This window comes from Canis lupus, chromosome 8, assembly GCF_011100685.1.
Source record: "Canis lupus familiaris isolate Mischka breed German Shepherd chromosome 8, alternate assembly UU_Cfam_GSD_1.0, whole genome shotgun sequence".
NCBI classification, from domain to species: domain Eukaryota; kingdom Metazoa; phylum Chordata; class Mammalia; order Carnivora; family Canidae; genus Canis; species Canis lupus.
This window is the reverse complement of record NC_049229.1, coordinates 68,558,611-68,580,941: the sequence shown is the minus strand read 5'-3', so window position 1 is coordinate 68,580,941 and position 22,331 is coordinate 68,558,611. Positions and strand designations below refer to the sequence as shown.

Here is a 22,331-nt window from a genome sequence, read left to right as displayed (position 1 = left end):
GAAAGGCACCCACATCTGAGCCGGTGCGCAGCCCCCTAGGGAAGCAAGGCACCGACTGAACCCCCCTCCCTTGAGCCCCCTCCGCGTCCACGGTCGTCCCCATCTCTGACCCATGGCGGGCGCACCGAGCATAATTGAGCACCCGGCATGCTGTGGACAGCGGAGCCGAGTGCCTGGGTTCAAACCCCAGCTCTGCAAAGCACCGGCCAGGGGACCTTGAGCAAATCACCTAAACTTTTAGGCCTCTGCTGCCTCACCAGTCAGAACAGAGACGATAACAGGCATCGCCTCAAAGGGGTGCAGTCAAGATTAACAAGGGGGTGCCCTGGGCCACCTGCCCCTGGTTGCTGACAGCACTGCCCCCCCCTGCCGCCCCCCCAGTACACGGGGCCCCACACCGCTGGGAGCCAGAGATGCGGGAGCCCTGGCCCTACCTCGGAAAGCACAAGCTCCGGTCTGGAATGACAGCCCTGTCATGATAGCGCTGTAATCCAGGACAAGATGCAGTATGGACACATATTTTTATGTAATTAAATTATATCAACTCAGTACAAGGCCATTTTCACGGAAGGCGAAGATATCACACATGGAGTCAGATTTTAGTCTTTGAGAGCACTGGAGTGTGGGCAGTCCTGCTTAATTACTTTCTAAAGGACTAATTAGGTGGAGCCATGCTAACAGATCATTATCTTTATTAGATCTCCCATACGGTCCCCGAGGAGCAGCCTCCGCGGCTCACCCGTGGAACGGTTCAGCATTGCGAGGGGCTCCGTGACGGATGAAGTAGCAGCACTCAGTTCTCCTCCTAAGGATTTTCAGCTATAATTGGGGCTAAAATGTGTAGCGATGCTCTAGCATAAGCAAGTCCTAAGTCCACCCAACTGTTTCTCGACTGCCGCATGTTTTTCTAAGGGTGGTAAAATTCTTGTTACATAAAACAACTTTTTGGGGGGCTGATTTAACAGCCAGATCTCTCTTAATGTTAAAAACGCCGCCTTTGCCAAGAACTACTCCATCGTGTCAATTACCCTGGCTGAAAATAATGTGTTTTAAGCCTGTTGAACCGCAGAGTGCTTTTTGCAAATGTTTCTCCTCATTGATCCAAGAGCCAGTGTCCAGCTCGAGGTATTCTGTGACGTTTGTGCAGATGAGTGGGACTCCACCGGGCCAGGTCACCTGCTTCTGGCTTTTCCCTGATGAGGTCCCCTCGCCTGGAATGCCTAAGTCTCCTCTGAATGCCTATGTCCACTGGTTCTTTGATGAGGGGAAGAGTTAAATGTCACATGATGTGTGCATGTGTGCACACCCATGTGACACATGTAAATACATGCATACCGTGTAGCCATACACATATGTGATATATAACATATAAATATATACATTATTTCAAGCATACAGGGAAGTGGCATGAGTGCTTTCTCCAGTCACGATTTAGGCTACCACACCTGTTACATGTGAGCCACTTTGCTGGTGCGTGTGTTTAAGGGGGTGCTCTGGGATAAAGAAGGTGGTCCCTGCTCCCACTCAACCAGTGTTCACCAGGAGACCCATTAGGTACCAGACATTGCTGAAGCATAGACACTGAGATAATCACCAGGAGACTCTTCCCGGAAGAGGGTGACAGCCATGAGAGATGTGAAAATAAGCCACAGTGACAGGCCTCTAGGATAATCGTGGTAACAGATTTATACGAGATAACCACATGGCCACCAGGGAAAGACCTCACTCTACTGGGGCAGGCAGGAGCCAGGAGGAGCTGTGAGCTGGCTAAGCCAGCAGCCCCTCTAAGACGCCTTGGATGCCCGGGGGGTGGGGCACACGAAAGACTTTCAATCAGGGGCCTGTTATGATCAGATCTGTCTTCCAGAAAGAGCATTCCAAAAACGTCACATTTCTCCTTAGGTGAGCTCATCTGTGCCATGGATTTAGCTATTTACTGATGGCTCTCAAATTTTTTACGCCTTCTCCAGGCATCTCCCAGCACGAGACCCCACAGCCCGCTCGGCTCTTTGGCTTGCATGTTCCACAGTCCCTCACACCTGGCCCGTCATCTGCCTATCCATCCTAGCTCCTTCTATCTCTGCAAATGGCCCTTAAGTCAGATGAGCCAGAAGCCTGGGTGTCATCCCCGGCTCCCTCCTGGTGATGACACAAGTCCTGGTGAGGTGAGCCCTACGCTAACTCCTCGAGTGGAAACCATCACCACTGTCCCCTGGCTTCGTCCTCCACCCCCTTCTAGCCTTCCCTCCACATTGCAGGGGGAGCTCTCTTTCAAAAATCCCTGAGAATCTGACCACGTCACTCCCTTGCCTCAAAATTCTCTGCCACGTTTTCTCTGCTCCTCAGAATAAAATCAAACTCCTTACTGTGGCTGAGAAGTCCCACAAGATCCGCCCAGCTTCATTTCAAGCCACTCTGCTCCTTCTTCTCTCCCCATATGAGACCTTTCCTCGACCCCCACTTTCTGATTGCTTTCCCTGGTCTGGACTGCTCTTCTCCCCCACCCCGCCCACTCCCCACCCCCTTGCAGTGTTGGACTTCCAGTCACCCTGGAAAGAGAAGCGCACAGAGGCCTTCCTTAGGAAACCCCAATACACACCCCTTGAGTCCAACGCCCTACAACACTCTACAGTGCTCCTTAGATGTATTAGTACCGTCCATCCTGGGGCCGTCAAGTAACTCATCATGAAGGTAGCACTGAATGTCTAGCTCCCAATGAGCAATGCAGGTGTCCTGAAGACAAGGGCCATGTCAACCACGTGCATCCTTGGAACCCCCCTCCAAACCCCACCATCAGTGTAATAAAGAGCGTGGTGGATATTCTACTTGTTTAATAAAAAAGGAACATGCTGAAGGGGGTTGAGACTGGAGGCAGAAAGACTAGTTTGGGGCTGCCATTTTCAAAAACACAAACGAAAACCCAGCTGAGAAGTGATGGGTGTCTGAACTGAGCAGAATGGATGGGTCATAAGATCCTTGGGGAGCAGAATCCACAAAGTCCACTGAGATGGGAGGATGGGGCACACAGAAAAGTCTACGATGATTATTAGGGCAATCTAGGGCAGTTTCTTAAACCCAGAGAGTTCAAATCTTTTCCAGAAACCTGGCAAAATAAATACTGCGTTTTAAGACATGACAAAGTATTCTGCAAAAATGCGGTTTTCCACACCAAGAGTATTTTCCAATAAAGATACAGCTTTAGAGGAAACAAAATGGAAATATGTCTACCTAACTCTTCATCTAAAAATTAGTACTTTAAAAAATAAAAATAAAATAAATAAAAATTAGTACTTTAAAGAAGGATAAACTGTTTTAAATAGCTGTTTCTTTTCTTCTAAGATTTTATTTATTTATTTGATAGCACACACAGAGGGCAGAGGGAGAAGCAGGCTTCCCGCTGAGCAGGGAGCCCAATGCAGGGCTTGATCCTGGGATCATGACCTGAGCTGAAGGCAGATGCCCAACTGACTGAGCTACCCAAGCGGCCCTAAACAGGCTATTTCTTTAAAGTAAACCGTACATGTGCACTCATTGCTGCTCGAACCCCAGGACACCCCTAGCCCTGGACTGCATTCAAACGAATACGCTGCCCAGTGGAACAGTAAATGTATGTGTCAAATATCTAATGAGAAAATCACCAAGCTTGGGGCGGGGGGGCTGTATTGATAAATAATGAGACAGCATTTAGAGTTTATAGTTTATGGCATAGTTTTTTTGGTTACTAATGTTTCTGCTGGCATTTAAAACATCTTGCGAGGGGATCTCTGGGTGGCTCAGAGGTTTGGCGCCTGCCTTTGGCCCAGGGCGGGATCCTGGAGTCCGGGGATCAGGGTCCCACATCAGGCTCCCGGCATGGAGCCTGCTTCTCCCTCCTCCTGTGTCTCTGCCTCTCTCACTCTCTATCATAAATAAATAAATAAATAAATAAATAAATAAATAAATAAATAAATAAATAAATAAATAAATAAATCTTTTTAAAAACCCAAAAAACTATTAAAAAAAAACATTTTGCGAATACTAGAAACCCTCTATTAATAAGCTAGGATTTTAAAGATAAATAAAAATATTTTTTCTGAAAGAGATTTTTATAAGTAGCACAAAATATCACTGATTTCAAGTCCTTACTAATAAAAGCAATGCTTTAAAGTAGAATTTTCAACGCTGTCATGATTTTTTCATGCTACTGGTTTTATGGCCTGAACAGACTGTGACACTAGAAACAAAGATGTTATTTCTCTTTCCTTATCTACCATCCACTCAACTAAAGTGCTGATTTCTTAAGAGAATATATGAAAAGGCTTTACGCTATCTCAGAAATTAACACCAACCAACTAATGGTTACTTTTAAAACACAGTTTTGTGAATTTTCCACCAAAACGCTTGGGTTTGTTTATAATGTCATAAATGCTTGTGGTTTGGCTATAAAATAAATTCCTTGCTGGGCACCATGTACCAAGAAGAAATTCTCAGTTAGTACGGGTGCTTGCTTTGCACTTTCCCTGAGAGCATTTTCTTTTGATTTTGCTCTCATACAAATCCTAAGTCAATGCCCGGTCACCACACGAGAATGCAGAAGAGGGCTGAAAATACTTTGTATGATTTCCTCACAGGAGCTCCTCGATCCTGTTTTACACCCAACTATGTGCCAACTTGAAAATTCTATCATACTCCTAGTTAGGGGAAAGTCATCAGTACTATAGATGCCAAAGGTTTTAAATAAAGTATTTTTACTTTTCAAAATATAAAGCCCTAGAAATTAAGGTTTTTCCATTTCAAAACTATAAAAAATAAATAGCGATAGCTCCAAAGATTATTATAGTGATTTCAAAGGATGATTGGGAGTAGCAGGTACCATAGACTTGACCTGCCATGGTTATTAAAATGTAACACCTGCAGGAGAAGATGATCAGGGAATGGGTAGTTTAACTATGCACAGGCTTTAGAGGGAATCTGATCATCTCTCGTGACACCTTCCAAGGGAAGACGGAGGAAAGGCTGCTATCCAGAATCATAACCCTTTAGGACGATGACCAATTCCCATGTTATGATAATGCTGAAGTATTTTATATGAGCGCCGGGGCTATTTACCACATCACAACCTGTAACTTGACAGGGCTCTGCCTGCTGGAAGAAACTCCTCCTCAAAAAGGAAAGGTAAAAGTAAGAAAAGAAATAGCTTACCCATCATACATATAAAACAGACAAGAATTTTAGCTGAAAATCAGTAAGAGGTAACAAAGTGAAGTGATAAGTAAAAGGGCTAATATCATCTTAGGCCATGTTATAAGAAGTATAGATTTTAGAATAAGAGAGGTGAAGTATCCTGCTCTATTCTGCTCTGTTTATCTATTTTTTTTTTTTTTAATTCCGCTCTGTTTAAAAACCATGTCTGGAATACCGAAAGCAGTTGTGCCCAATTTTAAAAGGCGTATAGACAAAAGGAAACGCATGTAGATCCAGCAATCCAAAAATCATTAAGGGCATAAAATTGTATCTTATAGGAATTTTTCCCGCCAATGGTAATGTTTAGCTAGAAGAAGACTTCAGAAAGAGCTGTCGTAATTGTTTTCAAACATGTGACAACATAGTGTATGGAAAAGAGATTAAACCTATTCTCTGTGGGCCCAAGAGACAGAACTTGGGCCAAGGTTTGAGTGCACATAGGAACTGAGAGTCTGAACTGTCCACAGAAGGAATGGTTTGCATGGAGAGATAGTGAGTTTCCCAGTCCCTTGGAACTGCTCAAGCAGGGGCTGAATAAGGTTTGGGGCATCCTCCCATACACCCGAGATTTCCAGCCCTGGAGAGATGGGGGGCTGGATCAGTGTGTGAGGGTAGGAGCCCGCGAGGAGGGCCAGAGTGCTATCCTCCTACTTGAGCTGAAGCAGCTCCATGTTCATCTGCTTTACCTTTGGGTTCCTGGGTAAGCTGTACTTTGAAGAAACAACTCAAAGGCTTAAGAAAGAAAACCACAGGATGAAATGCCTGTTAGGTCCCCTCAAGCTCTTCTAACCTACAGCCTCTAAGCAAGGATGCGCGCTGACTTTGGTGAGCCGCAATTGATGAAAAGCATCCAAAGTGATTCACAGAAATGAAACAGCAACATTGTATTCTTTGCTCCCACTTCTCTTCCTCCTTGATCCACCTCAACTCCCTCTTCTTTCATCCGCAAGGTATAATGTAAGAAGAGGTTGATATTTAGATTTCAAAAAATTCAGATTGGTTTCTCAAAAATATTAAAGCCAGAGTTACCATACGACCCAGCAATTCTACTCCTAGGTATGTACCCAAGAAAGATGAAAATGCATGTCTGTGCAAAAAAGCCTGTACATGAATGTTCATAGCATCATTATTCAGAATAGTCAAAAAGTGGAAACAATCCAAAAACTCATCAACTGGAGAATGGATACATAAAATGTGATATATATATATATATATATATCCATAAAATGGAATATTATTTGGCCATAAAGAAAGGAATGAAGTACTGACACATGCTACAACTCTGGGCAAACCTTAAAACATTATGCTAAGTGAAAGAAGACCAACACAAAAGGTCAAATATTAGGATGATTCCACTTACATTAAAACATCCAGAATCAATAGAAACAGGAGATTCGTGGTCATTAGGGTCTAGAGCAATGAGGGAAAGGCAGTAACTGCTACTAGGGGGTTTCTTTTTGGGGTGTGAAAATATTCTAAAATTAGATATTGGTGACACTATCAGAATTCTGTGAACATGCTAAAAACCAGTTAATTGTACACTTTAAAGGGGTGAATTTTTATGGGATGTCAATAGTATCAATACAAGGCTGTTATCAAGACAAACAAACAAATAAAAGCTTCAGACTGGCATCCAAGCCTTAAAGGTTGTGTGTGTGGCCTTACAAAGTCACCAAATCCCTCTCGCTCGCTCTCTTTTTTTTAAGATGTATTTATTTGTTTGTTTGTTTGTTTTAGCGTGGGGAGGGCAGAGGGGAAGAGAAGCAGACACTTTGCTGAGTGCAGAGCCTGACGACTGGCTCTCCATCTCACGACCCTGAGATTATGACCCGAGCCGAAATCAAGAGTGGGTCACTTAACCAACTGCACCACCCAGGCACTCTGCACCCAAATCAATTTGAGCTTCAGTTTTCTCAAATGTAATATGATTTACCTCAAAGAGAGGCTTTGAGGAAATATGGAGTAAAGAATGGTATGTATTACCCAAATCATAAATTGGCTTATAAATGATAACTTTTCTTCACTTTTCAACTATGGTGGTTTTTCCTGGAGCAATAAAAGAAGTTTGTGGTTTCTCGCTCTTTGACCAGAGTTTTAAATACTTTGCAGGAAAAAAAAAAAAAAAAAAAGCTGCACAAGTTTTCTCCTGAAACGAGAATGCCAGTATCTGAAAGATGAGAATGAATAGTCTTTTCTGGAGGCTAGACACCTCCTGACTTTACATTTCAGATCCACTGCAAATTAGGGAGGAGACCCAGCAAGAGGAAAAAAGGATGAGGGGAAGACGGAGAGTTCATTCACTTGCACAAAGTTTTCTCTTCTGTCTCATTTAGATATTCATTTCCATCTTTATCTCCCCAGGAGGATGCTGACTGTGCCAGTAAGTATGGGTTGTATTTGCTGAAGCTAATATAGAACTATGACTCTTTAGTTCCTGTCATTATCAAAAGCAGGAGGCTTCATCAACATATGAAAATGGAGGAGTTCATATATTATGCTGCTGTAGTCTGGCCCATTGTCATGTAAATCCCTCATTTAAAAAGAAAAAATTTTTTCTCAGTGCAGCTAATGAAATACCCACATGTTTCATTTCATTCTTGGTGAAACGGTGTTTCTGTGAGCCGCTGCTTTAATGGAATCATCATAGTAATTAGCTAAATTGTGTTCATTTATACTTTTACTTAATGGAAGCCTCTTAAAATGAATAATTTCACATCAAAACATCTGTTGCTTCAGACATCATTAGTTAACGCCCATTCTGCCCCATAAACTATTCTTGCTTTAAAGTTTATTCATATGGTAACCAAAACATAATAAAAACAGAGCTAAGCACTTTCTGAGAAAAGAAATTCAACAGCTATGATTCATTCAACCGTATTTTGAAGTGATCCTACAGTCTGATTCTAGCTATTTTAAAGTGATTTTTCTTAAACTCTCGCCCATGCAACATGTAAGAGCTGGCCGTTACTTTCTCCTAGACATCATTATTAGGAAGACCCCTTACCAACATCTCTAAACTTGCAATTAACAAGAAAAGGCCGAAAACCAAAACCCTCATGAATAGATGTGTAGGTCAACCTCACGACTGAACTGCTATTTAGGAACGATATGACCAGGCCCCCAAACAACTGCTCAAATAAAAATATCTAGGCTCATTTCCATAACCTAAATCAAACTGTCAACGTATTTGCCCACATATTAAGTTTTTAAAATCCTTCATGCCTGGAATTCACTTAATATGATTTCTCAGCCACAGGCCTTTCACAACTAATATAGGTGGGATTCTATCATAAACACGCAGGAGGCGGTACTACCTTTACATCACAAATAGTAATTCAAGTAGGATTGATTGTAAGTCATTTAAGGAAAGCATTCAAAATTTAATTGAGAATTCTATGCACCTCACCAGAGAGCAGAAGGCTCCCATGACTCTGAACTAGGAGGGATTCCAGTGGCCCAGAACCAGATACCTTCTGCCTGCCTTCAACACCATCTCAGGACCCAAAACACAGGGGTTCTGCTCTGGGAAGCTGCTGTTACATCTGGAGAGCTCGAACTTTCTCCCCTTCCACTGAAGAGAGCATTACTAAGTTAATGAAGGCCTGCATGTGATTAACAGGAAAGTTATTCTCTGCTGAACTATCAGAAAAACTCTTCCACAGAAAAGCCAAAGATCAATTCTGCCAGAGATTAAAACATCATTACAGAGGAAGAACGGACACACTCAGTCATCTTTATTGCTACGGCGAATACCTCTTATTTGCAAACAGGTGTCGAAGAGCCGTAAAGTTCCCCCTAAATCACAACTACAACCGCAAAACAAACTGCTCCAGTTGTCAATGCATCTAGAATCCCAAATTATTCCTATGGTACTATCGGCAAACTCGGTAGAAACACACATGGTTCCTACTCTAACAAACTTTTGGGACCCTCTGAGAAAGCCATAAACCGAACGTTAAAAACAAAACAAACAAACAAAAAAATTGGTTAACTTCTGTGCATGAATTATCATACATCATGTTCCCATAAAATAACGCCGTGCGATGTGAAAACCTTTTTCAATCCTGCTAAGGAGACTGAAAGCTTTCAAATCTTTCAAGGATTCTTTACATTTTTTTTATCTTTTTGCCCCAAAGATGCCACATTGCTAGTTATTAGTTTCCTGCCTGTAAAAAAAAAAAAAAAAAAAGAGGATAATAGAAATTTTTTTAAAAAACAGTAAAATCTACCCTCCCGTAAACAAAACAGGGCGAGCCCTCTGCAGCCAGGCTCGCTCCGCCTGCGCCCCGCGGTGCACGGGGGTGGCTCCCCGGGGAGGCGCTGACCGGCTGCACGGGGTCCCGCCGCCGCCGAGGGTCGTGCTCCCCGGGGACCCGCGCGCCCAGATGCTCCCGCAGAGCAGCCTCGCGGCGGCCCCGACCCGGCGGCGAGCAACACGTCCCCGCGCCCGCCCGGCCTCCCCACGCGCCGCGCGCCCCGTGCGCTCGCTCCGCGGCTCCCCGGCCCCGGCCGCCCGCGCGCACCGGCGGGCTCGGGGGCGCGGGGGGCGCGGGGCGGGGCGCGGGGGCGAGCCGGGCGCGGCCCGAGGGCCTGCACAATGCGCCCGCGGCGGCGGGAACCGCGCGCCCCCGCCGCAACTTTGCGCGGCCTCCGCGCCCGGCCCGGCCCGGCCCGGCCCGGCCCGGCCCCGCCGCCCTCACCGTTGCAGAACTGGAGCAGCGAGGACGTGTCGTACAGGCTGCTGTAGCTCGAGAAGCCGTCCTCCATGCTGAGGCCGCCGGGCCGCGCCCGCTCCCCCGGCCCGGCCGCGCCGCCGCCGCCGCCGCCGCTCACCCCCACACTGAGCCGAGCCGAGCCGCGGCCGGCGTTGGCGCTGGGGCCGGCCCTGCTGTGGCGGCGGCCGCGGCCGGTTACCATGGCAACCCCGGGCCCGCCGCCGCCGCCGCCGCCGCTGCCGCCGCCGCCGCCGCCGCCGCCGCAGCCGCGCGGGCCCGACGCCGGCGCTGCTCGCGCTGCCCGCCAGGGGGCGGCCTCGGCGGGGCGGCGGGGCGGAGCCGGGGGCCGGGGCCGGGGGCCGGGCGGCGGGGGGCCCCGAGAGGCCGGGACGCACGGCGCGGGGGGGGACGCCCGGGGACAAAGGGAGCGGCGGCCCGGGGAGCTCCCGCCTGCGGCCGCCGAGGCCGATCCCCGCGCCCCCGGGGCCCCCGGACGGACACGGACGGAGCGCGAGCCCCCGTCGGAGCCGCTCCGCGTCGGGCCGCGGCGCGCCCCCTCCCCACGCGGCCTCCGCGGCGCCCGGGCCTCCGCTGAAGCCGAGGCCGCCGGCGGCCTGTCCCCTCCGATCAGCCCCTGCCTCGCAGATCGGCCACATTACACACTCGTTAGCCGGGTCCGGGGGCGGGGACAGCTGTGTGCGTTGTGCCGGGAGCACATAGCACGACAGACACCCAGACCCAGCACTCTAACTTTTCCAGCGCGCGCACACACACATGCACACTAGCACACACACATACACGCACACATGCACACACGCGCACACACATGCACGCAAGCGCGCACAGACACGCATACATGCACACAAGCGCGCGCACACATGCACACGCGCACACACATGCACGCGCACATGCACACACGCGTACACACACATGCACACAACCGCGCGCGCACACACATGCACACAAGCGCGCGCACACACACATGCACACAAGCGCACACACATACACGCACACATGCACACAAGCGCGCGCACACATGCACACGCGCACACACATGCACGCGCACATGCACACACGCGTACACACACATGCACACAACCGCGCGCGCACACACATGCACACAAGCGCGCGCGCACACACATACACGCACACATGCACACAAGCGTGCGCACACATGCACACACGCGCGCGCACGTGCACGCAAGCGCGCACATACACGCATACATGCACACAAGCACGCGCACACACATGCACACAAGCGCACACACATACACGCGCACATGCACACAACCGCGCGCACACATGCACACAACCGCGCGCACACACACATGCACACAAGCGCACACATACACGCATACATGCACACAAGCGCGCGCACACGCTGCATTAATGACTGGAGTTCCACCCCGCGCGGCCCCAAGTACTGGTGCTGGGCGATGGAGAGAATACGCGCGCTGGAGGATCCCCTGGCTGGGTGCAGAGGAGACTGCCAGCACGTGTGCTCCTGCCGCGCCGCAGTTGCAATTCGCAATTCGTAGGCCTTATGACTACCCGCGATGCGCTTCCGTGTTCTAATCCACTTACATGTATGAATGGTCTCAAGTTGTAGGTATTCACTTGTATGGGTTGAACACCCTGGAGGTGAAATGAGAATAGTGAGAAGCTGCAATCAAGACGTTGTGTGGGGCTCAGTGGGTTCAGAGGCAGAAGTGGAAGGCACTGCCAGAGTGGGGGCTCTATCACTGTAAGTGGCCTGTTTGGCGTGGGGGGGGGAGGCGGGGGTTAGCCATGACCCACACTGGAGGTTGTGGGCAGAAGGCAGGTTGAAGATCTTACCCTTCACCTGGCCAGAGAGACCAGACACACAGGATAACAGGGATTGTCAACTAGGAAAATGCGTGTGGGACTGTGAAGGGCTACCGGGGTTGCTTTGACGGGCCCCAGAGCTTGAAGGTCGCTGGGAAGGACAGCATGAGTGATCCCAGGTCTGCTGACCCGCCAAAGGGCTGCTCTGGCAGGAATGAACAGCTTGTATCACAGACAGGTGGGAAATAGATTGCACTGAGTGGGGGGAGCCAGGTAGGAGAGGCCCTGAGGGCCTGCAGAAGAGTCTGAACACAGCTGGTGGCGGGCGGAGGAGGGAGGTGGGATGTTGGCACACAAGCAAGTGGCAGCTAAAGCTGCGCCAGAGAGACGTGTCTGTGTGTGGACTGGACAGCAGGGGCCTGGCTCTGGAGCTGGAGTGGCCCAGGGCGGGGCGGGGCCTGAGCACCTTCACCATCAGAGGGAGGTAAAGAGACTGGGAGACACTCCAGAGGAACCTCGTCATCACAGAACAGGCTGCTGGACAGGTGGAAAAGCCAAGAGAGGACAGCAAGCATCCTGCTAGAAAAGCCCGGAGCGATTGGAGATTGGTGATGGCGTGCCAGTGAAAGAAGGGGACTTGGGTAGAAGTAGTTAACAAACTATTGAAAGGTGAGGAAAACCTAAAAAAAAAAAAAAAAAAAAAAAGAAAAAAGAAAGGTGAGAAAAGTAAGTCAACCGAAGTTGGGCAGCACTTTGGGATGGGACAAGTGAGATTCCAAAGGAGCATCCAGAAAGAGAGGCAAGAAAGCCACCTAGGATATTGTCTCATTGAACTAGGAGCACAGAAAGTTGTAAAGAGGTGGGCATTTTCACAGGATTCTCTCTGCAGGATGGGTCGAGGAGGATGAGGCTGGGCAGAGGCCCTTCCATCTGGTGGCAGAAGGCTTGTCGGGTGGCCTGGAGCATCTCGGTGAGCAGTGGGGACAGAAGCCAGGCCACTGGTCATCAAAGGGAGAGCACACGCAGATGCACATTTGAGAACTTTGGAGGGGAAAGGGAATGTGCACCAACTAGAGAGGGCAACAGAGGCCGAAGGGTCATTTAAAGCCACCCCTGTCACTGCCCAGTAGAGGTGGACCCTCTGCATCTCTAAAGCAAGAGGCAGGTGCTATAGAGAAGGGGCTTTCGAAGGGCAAGACTAAAGGCAGGTGCACTTGGATCTTTGCCCTCGTCTGTGTTCTCGTCTCCCACCTTCTCCCCTTCAAATCCAATCCTAATGCTACCTTTTCTCCACTTGGCAGTTTTACGCATTAGAATGCAGCAGATAATTGGCATAAAAAGCTGACTACTGGCATTCTTCAAATTGGAAGAGGATGATAATTATGAATAAATGATGAAAAGATGTCTCTTCTTAAGAGCGTTAATATTCTTTTTAGATTTTATTATTTATTCATGAGAGACAGAGAGAGGCAGAGGCAGAAGCAGGTATGCGAGACTCGATCCCTAGACCCCAGGATCATGACCTGAGCCAAAGGCAGACGCTTAACTGACTGAGCCACCCAAAGGCACCCAAGAGCGTTAATATTCTTGATTTAGCATGTTCGCGGAATGCTATTTGACCATGACTGAAAAGAGTGAAGAACAAAGGAAATTCAGAAGTGGGGCAGGAGAAAAATTGAGCTGGAGATTTTCATAGACAATTTTACTTTCACTAGAGCACAATTGCAAATAACGATTAAGAACTCAGTCCAAAAATGCTTACTTGTGTAGATAGATACACACACGGGACCTAGGAGTCAAACCGTAAACTGCTTGTGATTATTATGGATGACTTTGTTCTTTGCTTCTTGTGTTTTTCAGTTTCCTTTTATGCACATATTAACTTTTAAAAAATAAATTTTTAAAAAACCTAAAAAAAAAAAAAAAAAAGAACTCAGTCCACTCGCTTTCAAGATGATCGAGATTGTGATTATACTCTTAACTACTTAACGGCTATGTTTTTCCCACAATGGCAAAAGCTCATTCTAAAAAAAAAAAAAAAAAAAAAAAAAGCAAAATTTAGTATAATTACAAGGATACACATGTTAAGTCAATTAGGTATAATCTACACAGCATTGAAGAAGATCCGTGGGGAAAGTCCAAGAAAAATCTCTGAACACTTAATTAACGATGTGTGATTTTTTGCGCCCAAACATCTTAACAGATTGTTATTCCATGTCATCTTGAGATAATTTATGGCCCAAGACCAAAAACCGTTGTCACTGTAATAAGTGATGTACACTCTCTAGGACAATATAACCATAGCATTCAGTGGCATTAATAGCAGCATATTGTACAATGTGTGAAAAAGAGAAAGGAAAATGGGAGCTCTGTAGCCTTTACTCGTAGAGAAGTAATTTTTAAAATTACCCAGAAATGTAGCTTGCGTATCTATTGTTTAATTCAACATTTCTCCAAAAATAGTTTATACAGTACCAGGCACTGTGCTTGGGGCTGGGAATATGGCCACAGAACACAGTACTCTCCAAACTGCAGGTGGCCGTGCGTAGACTATTTAAAGAGTCATATGTGCACTTTAAAGAATGAAGTAGAAAATTCGACTTCTGGTTATATACCCAAAGGAACTGAAGGCAGGGTCTTGAAGAGATATCTGCATACCCATGCTCATAGCAGCATTATTCACAGGAGCCAAATGTGGAAGTAACCCAAGTGTCCCTTGACAGACGAATGGACAAACAAGATGTGATATATACACCCAGTGGAATATTATTCAGTTTTTAAAAAGAAGGGCAGGGGCACCTGGGTGGCTCACTCAGTTAAGTATCTCCCTTCAGCTCAGGTGGTCGTGGGATCGAATCCTGCATTGGGCTCCCTGCTCAGCAGGGAGTCTGCTTCTCCCTCTGCCCCTCCCCCTGCTTGTTCTCTCTCTCTCTCTCTCTCTCCCCCAAGAATAAATAGTCTTAAAAAAAAAAAAAAAAAGAAAGGAAAAGGGCGCCTGGGTGGCTCAGTCGGTTGAGTGTCCGACAGTTCAGGGTCATGAGATTAAGCCCTGCATCCAGCTCAGTGCAGAGTCAGCTTGGGGTGCTCTCTCTCTCTCTCTCCCTCTCTCTCCCCCATAAATAAATAAATAAATAAATAAATAAATAAATAAATAAATAAATAAATAAATAAATTTTTAAAAATACATACAATTAAAAGAAAGGACATTCTGACATCTGCTACAATGTGGATGAACTTGAGGACCTAATGCTCTAAGAAAGAAGCCACTCACAGAAAGACAAACATCACATGATTCTACTTACATGAGGTCCCCAGAGGAGTCAAATTCAGGGAGACAGAAGTGTAGAATGGTGGGTGCCAGCGGCAAAGGGGGAGGGGAAGTTAGTGTTTAATGGGGACAAAGTTTCAGTTTGGAATGAGGGGAAAGTTCTGGAGATGGACAGTGATGCTTGTTGCACCGCAATGTTATTTTACTTACTGTCCCTGAACTGTCCATTTAAAGTTGAAACGGCAAATTTTATGCATATCTTAAAACCATTTAAAGATGGAATGGAGGGGCGCTTGGGTGGCTTAGTTGGTTAAGCATCTGTCTTTTGCTCAGATCATGATCTCGGGGACCTGGGATGGAGCCCCATGTCAGGCTCCCTGCTCAGCGGGAAGTCTGCTTCTCCCTTTCCCTCTGCCCTCCCCCATGCTTGTTCTCTGTGTGTGTGTGTGTCAAATAAAGAAATAAAACATTTTTTAAAACATGAAATGGAATAGGAAATATCAGAGTACATCGAATATGCTAAAAACAAGAATTTTTACTCGAAACGTTGGTTTTTACTTGAAATGTGTGCTGGATCATGGTGTAAAATGTGTGTCTCCCTATAGGTCACAAAATCGAGAAGACATTCAGGCACATAATAACCAATTGTGATAAGTGCTAGGCAACAGAAGCAGGAGGAAGGACTTCAGATTATTCCAGAGAGCGTGAATGCTGGACTGAGGGTAGAAGAGGAAACCAGAGCTGGGGAGGCCTCTCCATCAGGTCAGGACCCAGGACTGACCATCTGAGACACTGAGGAACTCCTCCCCAGGCAGGAGTGGCCCGTTCACATGGGGGTTCTGATTATATTCTGAGAGCAAAGAGAAGGTGCCCTAGGTTAGTGTTGTGGGTAAAGCTGCGTCAGCCCCAAATTCATATGCTGAAGTGCTAACCTCTAGCATCTCGGAATGTGACCTTCTTTGGAGGCAGGGTCTGTACAGCGGTAATGCAGTTAAAATGAGGTCAGTAGGGTGGCCCCTCATCCAATAGGACCCATGTCCACGTATGAAGAAGGGGTTAGGATACAGACACACAAAGGGAAGACCATGAAACAAACAGCGAGAAGACGGCCATCTACCAACCAAGGAGAGAGGCCCGGGACAGATCCTTCCCTTGTGGCCCCACAAAGGGGGCGAGCCCACCAACACCTTGATTTTGGACTTCTAGCCTCCAGAACAATGAGACAAGCAATTTCTGTCCCTTAAGCCCTTCCGCAGTGTGTAGAACTTGGTTACCGCGGCCCTGGCAAGCTTGCATAGTTAATATAGAATCCCAAAGTCAAGAATTGACTTGATCTATCCCGTAGATCCAGGACACCATTCATTACTGCTATTAAAATACAAAATACACTTTCAATAATAGGATTGTCACTCCATAAAATGAGAGGAAATCAGAGATTCCTAGCATCAATAAGGAACATTAAACTCTACAGCCTCCCCGCCGCCTGCCGGTGAAGCTATACTTTTCTACAACATCCCTGACAAATGGTCTCTCAGCCACTTCAAGGTTGAAGAGCTTGAATTATTGAAAAGATTGCTGGTTATTTTTATCCTAAATCGCCTTTCCCAAAGCATCCTTCAGAGGTCCCACTCACGTCCGATCATTTTCATCTCCGGGGTCCTGGCGAAGGCTGTCTGTTCTGAGACACTACAATCACAGCCTGTGACCTGTTTCCCCAGCCCTATTTTGTGACTCCAGGGTTAACTTGCCCAGAGAGGGGTTAATGATGGCATTTCATTCTCGGTCGCCTACCCCATTAAGTGCAAATATCTTGGCGCAGACTTCAAGTGTGTCTGTGTTCCGGCGGCCAGTGCTGTCTTTGGCATCTGACACGCTCCCGCCACACCACGCCATCGGCAGCTCCCGTGCATGACTCTCGGTCATGCCATGCGCTTGAATGCCCTGGACCTCTGCCCATGCCCCAGCCTTCCCCGGCTGCCAGCATAGAAGCCGCACAATCCTGTCCCTGACACTTCCAACATCTGCTGATACTTTACTGTGTCCCTTATGTTAAGTGGCTTTGCCTTTTAGGAACTGTGTGTGTGTGTGTTTGTGTGTGTGTGTGTGTGTGTGTGTGTGTCCATCTCTCCCAGGAGACTGGATGCCCCAAACACTCCTCATGCTGGACATAATGTTGACAGTAGTTGGCACTGAGTAAAGGCCGAGTGAATGAGTGAAATGAATGAATGAACCCGCTAGACAAAATCAATAGATTGCTCATCACGCACAATAGGCTTTCAATTGCCTAGAAGAAGCTGAAGCTCTCCATTTGCTCCCCGGCCATCACATGACACAGTTCCTCCACCCCTTGTCTGAATAGATGCCCACCTCACTCAACTGGGCTCTTTTCTCCCAGAACTGAATACAATAACCTCAGAGGACAGACCTGTGTGGCCTTTCCCTTTAACCGCTTGGATAGTATGATTCCATTAAGGGAACTGAAGTTCATATTGATTTTTCTTTTCTCGTTTTGAGCAGTCAGGATATATACTGTTGATTCCTGTTGAACTTCCGGTCAATTAAAAACCTATCAGTCTTTTCGAATGAACTGCTGTTGGGTCTTCTCCATCCTGTACTGAGCCAATCGATAAACAAAAACAAAACAAAACAAAAAACCTAAAGACAGAATTTATCTTTAGCCCATTAAATGTCATTTTGTTGGTTTCAACCCATCCTGTTAGCCAACCCAAATCTTTAAGCTCTGAAATCTGGCGTCTAACACATCAGCATTCTGAAGACAGGGAAGGTGCCCGGACAAGCCCTTCACTGGGGGCTTGATCCTTGGAAATGACAAACACACCTGCAGTACGAGAGGGGGCAGAGCTCTGCGCTCTGCTTCTCCATCGATCCATTTATCTATACCTTAAATATATTTGTCCAACTCAATATGAAATTGCCCCAACTGTTTGCTTACCCAGCCTATTTTTCTCTATCACGCACAGTGTTTTGTGAAGGATCTTTACCAGTGCTTTGTAAATCCAGTCTGGTAACACCATGAAAAAGAGAGAACAAAGTCGGTTTGGCTCTCAGGGACCACATTTCTTCCAAGCCCGTACACACTAGCTCCTCAAAGATCTGTTATGATTTTCACTCGGAACCAAGATTAAGATCAAATTTATCATCCATATTTCCCAGAATCCAACTTCTTCGGCTTTGGGGAAAATTATGACATTTTTTCCTTCCCAGTTTTCTGCGACGCCCATCTGGTGAGGTTCGAGATGGTTGGTCAAGGCCCAGAGAATGTATTCGCGCGAACTAAGGAGCCCCCGCCATTTCTCACTTATCTTTGGGTTCTTGACAATTCTTCCAGGGATGTTTCTCCTATTCTTTCCAGTTTTGCAACTGCTTTCCTTATAGGAGAGAAAAATTAACCCACAAAGCAAAGTCCAAAATATGCAGACGGCTTTCAGAGTCCTCCATGGCCCCTGTTTCTCTCGCTCATGCATTGCCACCCTAGTGAGCTCACACCACTTCTCGTTTCCCAGACACTCCCAATGGCCTGTCCCTGGGGGCTCCCCCTGTGTGATTCCCACTGCTGGAAGTGTCCTTCCACTCAATCCATGAGCTCTGCTCAACTGGGCTCTTTTCTCCTGAATCCTGACACCCAGAACTGGGTACAATAACCTCAGAGTCCTGCCGGAGTCCCCACCTCCTCCACAACTAAAGGCATTCATGACCGCTCATCTGAGCCCAACCAATCTGTGTTTTGAAACCCTGTAGAAATTGGACTGTCAATACCTCTGGGAACCACGGGAGTGTGGCTTCTGGTCTTTGTGTTCATTTGCCAGCACCCCCCACCCACATACACACAGCCAACATGAAGTCTTCATAGCGCTCTCCCTGGCCTGCCCCCGAGGGCCCTGTCTTCACATTGGGAGGCAGATCTATAGCTCATCTCGCAAAGGTGAGTCAGCTGCAGCTTGGTGAACCTGGCTCCTGACTACCTGTGCCCCACCTGTCCTGGATGGGCGGGGATGGGTGAGAAGCGCTGGCTGAGAAACAGCACACATGGCCTTATCAGGGGCCTCTCCAGCCTCATTACCCTATCACAGAACTGTTGGCACTGCGGGACCATGAACTTCTGAGCCTTCCACACACTTAATTTGTTCATAGTCCAAATGGTTATGAAAACTCACAATCTGAGAAGCCCATGGCTTTTTTTTCTTCTTGGGTCATTCACTCAAAAGTGTTCTTAGTGATTTGCATCTGCCAAAATAATTTGGTGGAAGTGTCTGAAACGAAGCAGAAGTTGAAAAATAATATTCAATTTCCCTTTTTAAGATACTGTTTCATTTAGGAAGCTCAAAGTTGTGATCGTCTGTGATTCATACAGTCGTGCAGGTGTTGCAGCAGACTGCAAACAAAATCTCCATTGCAACATTCCACCGAACGACGTCATTTTCAGGAATTTGTGCTCATTTTTCTCCACTGTGTTTGTTGCCTGTGGATTTTACAGCAGTTCTTGGCACACCACCGACTAATGACAGAGTAGATGCACCAATATTAGGTCGACTATTCATCTCAGAGTGCTGGAGCAGCTGGACTTGTGTCTGTGCCCTGGGGGATCAGCAGGAGTCCCCCTGGGACCCTGGAGTACTCGGGCTTGGATGATAAATTATTGTAATTCCAGGGAGCACGGAAAGACTTAGAATCTATCCATATTGTATATTTTAAAAATTATTGAGATTCACACAGGTATATTTAAAGTGCTACCTGACACTGCCTCATGGCATCAAAGTTGCAAGAAATAAGGTTACCAGAAATATGAATATTTATCTGGAAAGCCAAGTAAAAAACCTGTTTCTAAGGTTTGCCTGGTCCCTCCTACCACCCCTATCATGGGCTTTTATATCTCTGTAGCCTAGATACACAATACTCATTTGTGATTAACCAAGTGTCATGAAAGCCTTACTGAAATATTTGCCTTTGGACTTTAGACTCCAGCTATCCCACTGAGTTAGGCAAAGGGTTAAAGGGTCTTCTGATTAGAGATCACTGGTAAGACACTGCTGCTTATCACTCAGTCCTGGCCTGCTCACTGCGTTCTTCATCACAGATGGGGTTCACTCCCTCACACACACTGAGTGACTACTCTGTGCTGGGAGCAGAGGACGCAAAGGGGAGTAAGGCACCAGCCCACCCCCTGGGGGTCTCACGGTCCAGGAAGAAGCATATGCAGAAGAACACACCAAACATACAGGAGCCCATTGGGGATATGTGCCAGTTGCCATCCTTGTATCAGCTCCAGCCCAAGCTACAAGCCTGTGGGGTAGGTACTACTGCCTCAGTTTTATACATAGCTGGGTGCCCATGTGACTCAGTTGGTTAAGCATCCGTCTCTTGATTTCAGCTCAGGTCATGATCTTGGGGTCATGTGATTGAGCCCCACATCAGGCTCTGTGCTCAGCACTGAGTCTGCTTGTCCCTCTCCCTCTGTTCCCACCACCACCCACCCCCGTTGTCTTGAGCTTTCTCTATCTCTCTCATAAATAAATAAATAAATAAATAAATAAATAAATAAATAAAATCTTAAAAAAAATTTTTTTACACATAGGGAGACTCCCCTGTGAGCTCAGAGGCACTGAGCTCAGTGCCTGGCCTGAGGTCATGGGGCTGGTGAATGGTGGAGACAAGATTTAAATCTGGTTCCTGCCAGACCCAAACCCTCACTGTTCTGTTCAGAGCTATTCCCTCTGCAGCTGAAGATGGGATAAGAACTGAGAGGGAGAGAAAGGAAAACTTTACCCAAGAATAAAAGCTGACACCAGTTGGACACAGGAAGGAAGAACAGCCCGAAACAGGGTGTGGCCTCAGACACCCTGTGGGGTGCAGACCCCAGATCCAACTGCACCTTACTCATAGTATGCATTCAGAAAGTCTCTGCTGCGTGGGCTTGGGACAGATAAAGGCATGAGGACGACTGCACCCCCAGTAGAGGGGGCAGATGGAGAGGAACCGTGGGTGGATGGACCTAGAGCTCCAGCCCTGATGGCCTGGGAGACCAGACAGTGGGAGGATGAGGTAAAGACATCCAGGGAAGAGTCTAGCAATACATGCCCAATGTGTCTGGGAAATGATAAGCCATCTAGTGGGTTGAAGTCAAGCATGGGATAAGGAGGCTGGAGGCCCCACGCGGAGGGCCTGGGAGCCCCTACCTACGAAGGGATTGGGCTTGGCCCATGGGCAGTAAGAAGCCCCTTGAACACCACGAAGGTGGGCTGTGCTTCAGGAAGGCTGATGGGGAAGGGTGTGTCAACTGGATCAGGGGACCCTGGGGACACAAAAACAAACTAGTGGATGCCTGGCATAGTTCTGAGGGAGGTGGTGAGAGCCTGGGTACCGCCACCCAGGTTGGGTGGGGAATAGGGTGGCCAGACTAGGTTGCTGATACAGAGGACACCGAGGGAGGATGTCTTCTAAGAGAAGAGGAGTCAGGGGTAGAGGGTTGTCAGGAAGTGAGTGTGGTGCAGGGAGAAGGCACGGCTTTGCCAATGAGGATGCCACGGGGGATGTGGAGGCTGGACAGCTGAGCAGTGGCAAGCCCTGAAGGCTGGAGGTGGACAAGATCAGGCAGTCACACAGGAAGGGAGAACAGATCAGGAAACCCCACCTCATGGGCATCAGGGCCAGTGGGAACTTTGTCAGGATGGGAAGAGCAAGCATGGTTGATGGGAGGAAGAGTCAGAGGAAGGCAAGTTAATGATGATTCAAGGAGGCCAGAGGGGGCTGCAAGGACTGGCTTCCAGAGGCCACAGTATATGGGGGAGTCTCCTTTGACAGAAGGAGAAAGGGCACCTCTTCTGGGAGGGAGGATCGGAAGGATAAGATGGGTGTAAAGCCACCAAAAAATGTAAGGTTTCGTTCATTTGTTCAACAGATATTTGTTGGCAGCATAATAGTCCTCATAAAGAAGATCTAATAGCAGCTTTCCAGGGAAAGACAGTGGACCAAGCATGTTCTGCTGAAGTTTCTCATATCCACAGGCAGAGAGGATGGAAAAAGAGAGAGGACTTCCTCATGACTGCAAGTTGGGCAACAGGACAGGACAGGTCAGGGCTCATCTGCTCCCAACAAGCTGCAACTGAAGCCAATAATGCTGAAGCAACCAAGAAGCACCCCATTTGCTACCACAGAGCCCCCCTAAAGATTCAAGAGCTGACAACACCAGCACCTGTGGCAATGAGGGACAGAAGAGATGCTGGAAACAGAAGGATTGGCCAGAAGTATGCTTAGGAAACTGCTACGGCCTGAACTGTGAGTCCTTGAATTCCTGAAGCCCT

At 47.6% G+C, this 22,331-nt stretch overlaps 1 protein-coding gene across 4 annotated transcripts in view; it reads right to left on the bottom strand.

The window, feature by feature from the left end:
* EML1 (EMAP like 1) overlaps positions 1-22,331 on the bottom strand; it is a 188,878-nt gene that overhangs the window by 124,886 nt on the left and 41,661 nt on the right. For 2 of the 4 annotated variants that reach the window (XM_038545705.1, XM_038545706.1), the window contains exon 1: positions 9,924-10,041. The exons of the other annotated variants lie outside the window; for them this stretch is intronic. In XM_038545705.1, coding sequence (XP_038401633.1) covers positions 9,924-9,990 — 67 coding nt within the window. In that variant the 5' untranslated portion in view covers positions 9,991-10,041. Of the gene's footprint in view, positions 1-9,923; positions 10,042-22,331 lie in introns of those variants that run through there. 4 annotated transcript variants of the gene reach the window in all.